The 11828-nt window shown below is 42.0% G+C and overlaps 1 protein-coding gene across 1 annotated transcript in view; it reads right to left on the reverse strand.

Annotated features, from left to right (window-relative positions):
- Positions 1-11828, reverse strand: part of supt5h (SPT5 homolog, DSIF elongation factor subunit) — a 37481-nt gene extending 25653 nt beyond the window's left edge. Inside the window, exons 1-7 of the mRNA XM_033631240.2 lie at positions 11690-11828; positions 11367-11472; positions 9797-9953; positions 9596-9664; positions 1552-1563; positions 1386-1455; positions 102-170 (exon numbers count right to left, since the gene is read on the reverse strand). Of these exons, the coding sequence (XP_033487131.2) occupies positions 102-170; positions 1386-1455; positions 1552-1563; positions 9596-9664; positions 9797-9953; positions 11367-11453 (464 nt within the window). The 5' untranslated portion in view covers positions 11454-11472; positions 11690-11828. The remainder of the gene's footprint in view (positions 1-101; positions 171-1385; positions 1456-1551; positions 1564-9595; positions 9665-9796; positions 9954-11366; positions 11473-11689) is intronic.

Here is an 11828-nt window from a genome sequence, read left to right on the forward strand (position 1 = left end):
TCACAGAGGAACTGACCGAGCCTTTAAAGTCTGTTTCATTTCAAATAAAGATCTGTTTGCACAAGTGTGTTTTCACAAGGCACAGCTACAAAGATACTCACTGCTCCCCTCCTGATGACTTGGCATACTTCCTCATGTAGTATTCACCCAACGCCTCCTCTCTGGAGTCCCTGCAACACACGAGAACACACACACAGTTGGCCAACGATACACACGAAACACAAATTCAGAATGTTTACTGGTGGGACTTTGCTGCTTCACAGGGACTGTCTGCAGAACTTTAACATCACTTCTCACATTTTCCACCAAATTCAGCTCAAATTTTACCTGAATTTGCATAAAATCAGCAAAGTTAAGTGTGAATTACTGCCAGTTTTCCCAGTCAGTACCATTACAGCACTGGTTCCCAGCCTGGGGGTCCTGACACCTAAAGGGACCGCCAAAGCTTCACAGGGGATTGTGAGGCCTTCTTGATTTTAAGGAGATGAAAGGAAACTTTTTTTTTTAAATATGCAGTAGGTCTATACCTCAACACTTGATTCATTAATGTGTGTAAAAAACTACATGAAATTGTTTAAAGTTTAGATTATTACGCAAGAAATGAACTAGAATTACCGCCCTGCAGTTGTATGCCTCCGTGTACCAGTCAAGTTTCTCTTATGGTTTACATCCATGTCTGTGAAAACATGGATGCTTCACACACATCATAATTAGCGTATGAATTTTTATTGATTCTGTGACTTTTCCAGGCCTGGAAAACATGACTGTGAAATTTTATGTCTTTTTCAGATTTCCCATGACCGTGGGAGCCCTTTAAAACATGTCACTTTGTCAGAAGTTGTCAGATAACTCAATTATAGAAAAAGGGGTCCCTCAAGGAAACGGTTGCGAACCACTGAAGAAGAGATGATGTCATCAAAAGGACGCACGGCTACAACAATGAATGTTAACTGGTTCAAAACAAGCTTCCAGACCTCGGCTATGTTTATTTACTCTGCAACAAAACACTGTTCTGTTGAATATTAAGATCTGAGATGGGAATTTCTATAAAATGTTACTGATGTTTATTCTACAGTTAAATACGTAACGGCCATTTATAGTGACTGTAGAGATTAAGCAGGCACCTGTGATGCAGGTAGGGATCGGACAATATGTACTTTTACTGTGATGTGCAATAAAATAACTTTGAGTTGGAATGCTACATTAGTCATATCCCTGGCACAGCAACTTTTCAGGGGACATGAACTAAATTATTGTTCCCTGCAGCTGACATGTGTTTCAAGTTTCCTAGACTTTCTGGAAAATGTTCCTGGAGATATTCCTGCAGTGTTAACAGGGCAACATCTGCTCGAGGACTGTTCGTGTGCTGCTGAGGAATCTGTTACCTCCAGAGGTTCTGCAGCCTCCTGGATCCAGAGTGGTCCTCATCCAGAACCACATGGTCGATGTTAGAAACTGAGAGGCGGGGAGAGAAGGGAAGATGGTTAGAATTTAATAGTCTATTATAAAGAAAATTAGATGAAATAATAAACAAGTTAAGAACAGACTCACCTTCAGCCTCCTCTGCTCAGGACCAACCGGTGAGAGAGAAAAGGGGACGAAGAGGAGAACAAAAGAAGAAGAGCAGGAGAGAAGAGACAGGTGGGAAATATAAGATCAAGGAAAAAGGAGGAAGGAGGGAAAAGAGCAGAAGAGAAAGAAAGCAAAGAGAGAGGGAGACGAAGTGGAGGAGCACAAGAAGAGGAATGCGACGTAAGAGAGGCAATGCAAGAGATACAGAGGAGAAGGTGACGAAGAGCAGGGGGGGAAAAAGATGGTGGTAGAAGAGGAAGAAGAAGAAGATGAAAAGGAAAGAGGCGGCAGGAGAGGAAGGAAAAATAGGATTAAGGCACAACAGCAGCAGAAGCCAAGAGGAGGATGAGGAGGTGGAGACAGAAGTCAAAAGACATTGTTGATCAGGGCAGAGCACACAGGGGCAGAGTCAGGCAGCAGCAACACAAAGCATGATGGGAGAAAAAAAACAACAACAGGAAAACAAACAGATTAACGGTGACTGTACGGCACAGAGAAGCATGAGGCCAGTGAAGGTTTCAAAAGGTCGAAGGTCAGTAGAAACAACTCGACACCGACACGCTGAGCCAGACTCCACATCTGGAAATGTTTTTATCCCACTGGAGTACAGATTAGGTAACTTTACATGCCTGCAACTGAGTTTTCAGTTCAGCTTCACCTCATGACTGTGCGCGTACGAATGGAGTGTTCGCTGTTGGTATAATCATGTTGTTGTTATCTTAACTGTTTGGAAGGGAGAACTATGTTGCTCAAACTAATCTGCAGCGAACTCTACATCTGTTCCATCAATTCTTTCAAAGACTTTGTGCATTCCTTAGAGGGACTTTTTTAACTTAACTTATTTTTACATGATTTTGTGTGTAAGTGATGAATGGCAACTACGGTTTTTGAAATCAGTCCAGTATTGATCAAGATGGCTACAGCTGGTGAGAACAAAACAGGCTGCATGTTTGCCCCGTCAGTGTAAGTCCAGTAAGTGTTTGGATTGGCCACTGACAGGCTCAGATTATTATCTTAAGTGTCTGACAACATTATGGAAAGGAGCCCTTGAGAGAAAGACCTTTTTTCAAAGACTAAGATCCTTTTTGTTTAACTAGAAACAGCCCCAAAATCGCCATCATCAAACCCACCAGACTCCTTTTAAATAGACAGTAATTCCATTTTTGTAAAACAAACTTCATCAAAAGTAAACAGAAACAAAATAAAACTTAGAAAAGCCGTTTTGTTTCCTCTTTCCACCGTTCCAACAATCAGCAACTGTGGTTTAGTTGAAAGGAACTCTTAATTCACAAATGGAGTCTGGTGGGTTTGACAGTGGCGATTTTGGGGCTGTTTCTGAATAAACTAAAAGGATCTTAGTCTTTAAAAGACGGTCTATCTCTGGAGGGATCCTTAACATAATGTTGTCAGAAATGTAATCTGAGCCTGTCAGTGACAAAAATAAGAACTTTTAGTGGACAATAAATGATGGTGTGAACATTTCCCAAGAGGTTACACTGCAGCCTGTTTCACTCAGTCAATTCTGGACAAATTTCAAAAACATGTAAAAATAGTGTCCTGGTTGGAAAATACTGAAGTTGCCCTTTAAGAAAGGCATAAAATCCTCTAGAGAATTTAGTATGAAGAGAAGACAGAAAACGATGTCGATGGGATAAATCGGGGAGTGAGTGCTGACCGGTTGGAGCAAATCAATCGTTTGAGTCTTTTCGGGGAGTTGTTAACGTGAGAATATGCAGAATATCGCCAGACTTCTATTTTGATGTTTGTCATGTCTATAAGGAGTGTGTCAATTTAGCAGTTGTTATTTCCATTTAGTGGCCGTTTTCTACAGAGCACTGATTGTTGCAACCAGGGTTGGAGATTTTAACTTTTTTGCAGAATCTATCAACCACTCAGTGAAGTGAAGCAAAGTGAAGCAAATCTAGCAGCCACATGCAAATTCTATCAGCATTTGGCTGGTGCTAATTTCCAACACTGGGTGCAATGTTCACTTATTTCTCCAACTGGGGAAACAGCAGTCATTGAAGGCAACAGTAGGGCTGCCCCCTGAAAGTCTGAAACTCGAATCGTCAGTTGGAAACGACTGAGATCACTTCAAGTTGAGGAGTCGACTGAGGCACAGAGGAGAGACTTTCCACCACAGAGCCCAGTTCAGACCAAAGATTCACGACGAGATGAAACCATTTTAGAACGTTGCAGAGAAAGGTTACAGCAGTGTGAACTGGCCGGTCTGAGCTTGATTCAAATCCGCTGATGGTGTCACCTGTCAACTCAGATGGTTTCATCACTACTACAAATGCAGCTGTAGCCAGTATCTCACTATCACTATGCTATATTCAGCCACAAAATAAGTCTGAAAAGCTGCAAATCAGAACGGAAGTACAGAGAGTTGTTTACTAGAGATGATACGCCGTCTCATGGTGGTCACTTCCTGTCAACGTTACAGATCAGAAGCACAGAGAGTTGTTGACTAGAGATGATACGCCGTCTCATGGTGGTCACTTCCTGTCGACGTTACAGATCAGAAGCACAGAGAGTTGTTGACTAGAGATGATACGCCGTCTCATGGTGGTCACTTCCTGTCAACGTTACAGATCAGAAGCACAGAGAGTCGTTGACTAGAGATGATACGCCGTCTCATGGCGGTCACTTCCTGTCAACGTTACAGATCAGAAGTACAGAGAGTTGTTGACTAGAGATGATACACAGTCTCATCTCGTTGACTTGGTGTGAACCGGCAGGTTTTTAGAATGTTGCAGAACGGCACGTTGCAAGTAGCTTCCTGTTTTAACTCGTCTCATTGTGAATCTTTGGTCTGAACTGGGCTTAAGGCTCTGAGATAACATTATCCTTCTCTTCTGCTTGGAAATGCTTCAGTTACAGCTCATAGATACTTATTATAACACGATCTCTGGCTTTTGTTTGATATCTAGTGTCGGCACAAAATATTGTCGCACATTTCCAATTTGTCGTTAGCACCGTTAGCTTGTTTGCTATATTAAGTGAATGCTGCCGTCACGCCCCGTTCAAACTTTGGAACTTTAAATGGACAAAGAAAAAGTCAGATATTTATATTGAATGGACAAATCTGATTCAACCGACATAATTCTGAGTGGGGTACAGCCCTATGTAACACCAGACCTATCTGAACGCTGTAAACAGGTTCGGTGCCTTCACTCGCCACGGCAATCGAGACATTTCCATCGCGAACATTTGGACATTTTGCTGCTGTCAAACGCAGCAGTTTGGATTTTGTTTCTACTGTCCTTCTTCCTTTAGTGATACTGAGCATTACCATGTGCTACATTACAAGCTCCAACCACATCTGTTAGTTTTAAAGAAACTAAAAAACATTGCAGCCTTCTATCAGGTAGCATGGTCAGGCAAATGATCACAGTTGGTTCTCTGAAGGTGGAGTTACTTTACAACATGTCTGAAACATTCTGTGCAACTCTTCTGCTTTACGTCAAACCTCTGGATGCAGGAAAACAGATGGGAGTGTTTTTTAAGGTCATGACCTGTTCATGTCTGGTTTTTATCAAACAATGAAACGATTCTTAAAAAGTGTAAAAACATTTGTAAGGAAGATGTGTGCTGCATTTTGACTTCAATGAGCTCATTTCTGAACAATCAGTAGAACTGATGTTTTAGCCGACTACATGTAATGAACAGTGAGTGTGTGTGTGGTGACTTGTTGCTGTTCAAGGAGCCAATAATGGATTTGCCCTCAGTGCTTCCTCTGGTTACGTTACACGCTCACAAGTAACAGCTGTGCTGAGATGAGGTGGGGTTAATACATTCTGGGGACATGGATTTTTATCAAATGGATGAATCTGATATTTCCATTTGCTTCAGGCGGATATAAACATGGAAACATCAGAGCAGGAGAGTAACTGGAGGAGAATTACCGTTAACTGAAGAGGACATGCATGACAGAGAGGAACACCAATAAGACAGAGAGAGAGTTCAGTCAGACAACACTCAGGAAACAGTTCCAACTGAAGCTGCTGCTGAGTCAGGGTTTATATTATACTGCACGTAAGAGACACAGTTCATGCTGTGTCTCCTCGTACAGAGCCGTAAAGTCTTTTACCAGTTAGCTGCTAACCGAAGCTAACTTGTGTGTCGACTGTTTGGTCTGTGACGCAATAGGTCAACCGGAAAAAGGTCCCATACGGCATATCGCCACCTATCGTAGCGGAGTCGGACATACTTCAGTCAATAAATTGATTCCCCTCCTCTGCTCTGCTTGTATACTGGGAAAAAGAAGTCCAATTAAACGGCCTGGTCGAGCTGTGACCATAGCTCCACTTAACTGTGCGTGTAAACGTACTGAGTGACTAGTGGCACGCCCATCAAGCGTTCAAAGCTGGGAGGCGGCACGTCCTCTCACAAAAAAAAACCAACAACCCTGTTGACACGTACAATGAAAACAGAAACAGTGAATTTTATAACAACATGACATAGAAACCATATTTACTACGAATCTGTTGGGCAGAGATTTAATCCATCTAATAAAGGTCAATACTGGGGTCAATATCAATCCAATATATCGGACTGGTACATTCCCACCACTGAGACTGGAAGATGATAAATGTACAAATGAATGCTCAGAATTTAGAGATAACCAGACCGAATGTAATCAGTCCTTCCCTGAAATTCAAATTTTTAGACTTTTATAGACTGTAAAATAAAAAAGAAATAATGATAACAGAGCTGCTGTCACACTGAATGCTTATTTTTGTTTCTGACAAAGACAGACTTTTATCACAGCAGAGATTTTCACATTAAAAAACATTTAGAACCATTTTGGTACTGTAAACGCTGACTAACGGTCGTAACCAGGTCCATACGGATTCTGCGCTCGCAGAACTCCACAGATTTTCGGAATATAGATGTTGCTAGTAAAGCTCAGAATGTCGTCACTGTGTCCTCCACCTCCTTCTGCATGTGTGTGACAACTGTGTGTTGTATTCAGTTAGCATTAAAACTGTGGCACAGGCACGGGTACAGCGTGTCATGTGACATGCGACAAGTGCCGCCCCCAGCATACACTGGACTTGTTGCACTGCCGCTTGTTGACAGACGACCACGCCAAGTTATTACTACCTTTACTGAAAGATCTGTACTTCCTCCACCTCTGCGTTAGCTTAAAATCACGTGAGTACAGCCACTAATTAAAGATGATTTGTCACCTGAAGAGCTGATCTCCAGAGCTGTGACTCACCACGAAGTACATTTTTGTCCACTGTCTTTATAATGTCGGGACTGTGGTTCGTTTAGCTCGGGATATTTCTCAACCTTAACAACGAGTCTCTCCTCATCCGTTCTTCGTCACACACAAGACAAAGCAACAGAAACAGAGTTCTCTTTATGTATCCATGGTGAGGAGAGGAGTCGAGCTGCTGTAGGAGCTGGTGTGTACAAGCTGAGAGCGAGTGGGGGGAAAAATGTATTTAACTCTGGAGGTGGCGAGGTTGGAAATAGGACAGTAGCGTGAAGTGCTGCGAGGTGGCATTCATGATTAAATAAAATTTCTGATTTAAAGTTTCTACTAAAATCTACTGAATAGTTATTTTAGCCTGTGTCAAGTTATTTTTTTTAATAAAAAATAAATATTGTCTATCACATTAAGAGCAAAAAACAAACAAACATATATTTAGCAGATTTTCATTTTGGATCACCGATGAAAACAATGAAAAAGTCCGCAGATTGCGTTTGGGCCTGGTCACGACTAACTGACACATCTAAATGGGATGCAGCCAACATTTATGTTATGCTAAACCTGTGGCTGCTCCCAACATTTAATATGTGCTTGTATTTTTTTATTGATTTCTTTCAACAATGCAGCAGAAAATGTTGAATCATCTGCTGTGAAATCACACTTTTGGTGGGAACGTCAGAGGTCACACACACACACACTGATCTGATAACAACCGCCTCAGACTTTTTTCCTACTTAAGTGACTGAGGCGCTGAGAGTTTCCCCACACAGTCCGTTCACATCAGGACTGTGTGACAGCAACTATAAATAAGCAGAAATCAAATGAAGATCTTTATCTGTGTGGTGACGAGTGACGGATACTTCCAGACAAACTGTGAAGTGTTTGGACACACACACAGAACCGTCAGAGCTGCACCAGTGTTTTACATGTTTTAGCTCATTAGCTACAAATCAAGCCGCCTTTAGTTTTACTGCCAAAGAATGTTTCATGAATTGTTTTTCTACACTTACACTCAACTTCAGTTCACTTCAGAGCAACAGGAAAATCTGCTTGAAGCATTTCATCCATCACAGTCATTATGTCTGGTATGTTTGCATCGCGGTTCATGTTTATCTCATCATCACACAGCTGATTAAAAAGCTGGCAACATGTCTGATCTGATGGATTTCCTTCCTGTAGCATGTGCATATTTCTGCAAGCAGATTTTAACACTGGTTCAGGTCTGTTACTACAGTAACAATCTGTCAAAGTGAAATCATGTCAGACATTTAAACTGCTACACTCTTCTCCTAACTACACCACAGGTCTGTACATGTGGTCTGTGCAGTTTTAAAGGTTCTGTATGTACTTTTTAACCAGAATTAGGACCTGTGTCCACTAAGCCTGCGTCTTTTCTCAATTGTTCCCAATGACAACAGAGTGTCTGTGGCCACCTAGCAAGAAGCGCCATGTCAGGCCTCTTTTTTTTAGGAGTTCTCTGTCTTTTTCACGCGGCCGCTTCGAGTTGGAAGTGTTGTGCTTTTATCACCGTTCATTGGAGCGGCGCTAAAAATAGCACGTTCACCCAGGTGCTGTGTTTCCATCAATGCTAGGGATGCACGCTAACATCAGTACGTTATCTGACTTGGCTGATATCGGCTTTAAAATGAACTATCAGAATCGGCCAACATGCTTTTTCTCATCTTGAACGATGACTGAATATTACATACATTGAACAGTACTGTATTTCATGTCTCCATCTGCTGGTGGGCTGTCACAATAAGAGTATGCATGTATAATATGATGTTAATTCACTACAGAAGAGACTTGATGGTAACTAAAATTAGGTGGGAAAGAAAGTGGATATATCAAGATCGGTCGAATGAATTCTTACATATCCCCATATCGGATATTGGCAAAAAAAATATAATATCGTGCATCCCTGATCAGTGCCGATCAAAGCCGGAGTTGAAAAGAACATTTGACTACTGCAGAGTCATTTGACCTGGGTGTGAACGCAGATTATAACCTTTCCCATTACATTAAAAAGCCAGATGCTAGCAGGAGTTAGCTGGTTTTCTGTGCAGTGGAAAAGGGGTTCAACACTCTGTGGACTGACTTCTATGTAGAAGTCTTGGGCTGATTTTTCCAGTTAAATGCACGGGCTGAATTCACGTTGCTACAGCTGCTAAGATCGCTGCTGCTGTCCACTCTCCTCCCGGGGAAGTAGTGCCCTAGCTGCAGGGAGTGAGGCAGAGGGACCACGAGCTGTGCTAACTGCTAATTCTTCTCTCATTTGTTGTCTGATAAATGGTTAATCCATCAAATTCAGTGTCCTTCAGGGCTAATGGAGCCAATGGTCCAAAATATACAGGGGACACCAGACATAACATTATTCTTGATATAACCGAAACTTCTTTCCAGTATTCTATCAACACGATGATGGCCAATCATGGTTAGTCTTGTGTTTGACAGTTTTGACAGATGGCCAGGTGCTCGCTCGTGGCTACGGGGTGCGAATGTGAGCAACAGGATGCTTCACTTGACGACCTCAGAGAGAGTGGTCGCTAATAACAAGGAGATTGTGAAAGTTACATACAGAACCTTTAAAATCAAATTGTATTTATACCACAAACGTATCTTGTCTCAAAGAAAAGAGAGAGTTTGGATAGATATGGTGATTTTTTGGTGTTCTGTTGGGTTGATTAAAAAACCTACAAACCCCACATTACACGACTGTTTGTCTCAGCAAGTGGGAAAAAGTCGATCAATATCTTCTGAACTAAAATATACAAAAGCAGGTTGTGTTGAGTTCCTTACCTTTCTCCAGAATATCCTCTGCTCCTTCTTCCCACTGATCTTCCTCATCCTCATACTCATCGTCCACATCTAGACAGTGAGGAGAGAAAAGGCGGGACAAGAGAAAAGTATTAAAACTCCATTACAGCTCCTTTTTGTTCCTGAGAAGCAACAGATGTCTCAAAGTGAACGCTGACAGAAACACAAAAAGTTGACTCGTACCGGCTTCATCCAGGATAAACCCTCCGTGTCTCGGCTTCTTCCTGGGACGGTCGTCATCGTCCTCCTCCTCTTCTTCGTCATACTCCTCCTCATCTTCCAGGTCCTCCCCCTCCTCCTCTGCTACCTTGTCGCTGCCCACAGGGCTGCCCGTCTCCTCCTGGTGAGTCAGTGAGTTATTTGCTCAATTAATCAGTTAAAATGATTCAGTTTGTTAAAGTAGAGAAGATAGTGATCAGTGACCCAGAGCCAAACGTGACACCTTTGTTTGGTCCAACCTAGGAGTGTGTCACATCATCTCATTCAAGATAATAAAAGATATGAAAAATCCATAGTGTGATACTCGCAGTATTTCCACTTGTTGACATACTGACATCATACTGTTACCCACGGCAATAACAAGCATGGCTGAAAGTGAAATTATTGGCGACTCCTTGGTGGTTCCAGTAAAAAGAGGAGCAGCTTCAGTAGTGTGGAATAAACTGTGGCGTCCTGAATGTTTTACTTCTCTTAGCGCTCAGAGGGAACTCATTCAGCGGCTCCTCTGGCAGCAGCACAGCGTCTCTCCCTCTCCTCTCTGATTCTGTCACAAACCTTTGGTGATGGAAACCTACGTGACGCTCGCAGCTCGACAAATAACTCCATATATGTGAGTGTGTGATAGTTGTGGTATCATAACAGCCTGTCACAGGTTACAGCCTGATTAGAGGAGAAATGGCAGAGCATAAAAACAGAGAAGGAAATCACCTGTTGATTTATATATATAGATCCCAGGGGACATTTTTTGTATTTGGGAGCTGTTTAAATGTGTAATTAGTGGCAGATTTTATTTAGTTGAACTATTAATATTGTAACAGAACTGTTGTTCACAAACTAAAGAAATGGGAGATTATTTTTTCTTTAGTTTTTACTAAATATTTAAAGGCATCATCACTTATTTTGTTGCAATTCTATATTCTGAAATTACTGACATGTATTTTTTTCTTATTTGTTATACCGTCAAGGATGTCGTTGTCACAAAGATGCCCTGGAACATGGTGATATTATTTTAGAGCCCCATCATCTCCTCTTATCCAGCCAGCAGTCCCAATCTCAACATTATTGCTAAGACATTACAATAATTAACATCATCCACAGGAAGAGTTTGAGACTTGAACCATGAAGTGATTTTACAGGGAAAATTACTATCACATTATCATTATAAACTCACTGATAGAATGACTCAACGTCTTACTGAAACCTTTATTATATTGTACATCTTAATCTGTAGAGTAACTGAGGATGATAGATATAAAGCAGTGAGAAGCACAACGTTTCCCTCTGAGATGTGATGGAGCAGAAGTAAAAGTGTCATGAGAGGCAAATTCTCAGGTGGACTTGGAAACACTACAAACTAACTATGAAGTCAACACTGTGTCACATACTGTCCTTTATCTATTAGTATAAGTTTAAAGCATTTATAACTGCCTGCGGTGACATATTTACTCAGGTTGTTCCACTTTATGCCGCCACATTCAATCACAATATTTACCTGCACCCACAGTTAGCATCGCTAGCTTAGCGGTTAGCATACCTCATTCTCCTCCACCTCCTCGGCCTCTCCATCGCTGCTGCGCTCACTCTGGTTGTCGGAGAAGTCGCTGTCGTCGCTGTCAGACATGTTGGAGCACCGGGGCAAACTGCGGCAGCGTGAATAAACACAAAACTTTCAACTTAAAAGTTTGAATCAAAAAGAGGCGGAGCGGCTAGTTAGCGGCTAATGTGGCTAGCAGCGCCGGAACATCCGGCCACAACAATCAGGACGGCCTAGCAAAGCATGCTAATGTAGTTTACACGGATATCTCCGGAGCAGCTGAGATCAGATGTTAGCCGGTTAGCTCCGCGGCTCGTACTCACCTACTTTAACTCCCGCCTCTGGTTTATATGTCGATATTTTATCAATGAAAGGAAATATCAGTTTATTTCGGTTCTTCTGATGCCTCTCACGTCTCACTGGAGGAGAAGCGCGAGACTTCCGAAAGCTGCGTGGTTTCTC

Source organism: Epinephelus lanceolatus, chromosome 4 (genome assembly GCF_041903045.1).
Source record: "Epinephelus lanceolatus isolate andai-2023 chromosome 4, ASM4190304v1, whole genome shotgun sequence".
NCBI lineage: Eukaryota > Metazoa > Chordata > Actinopteri > Perciformes > Serranidae > Epinephelus > Epinephelus lanceolatus.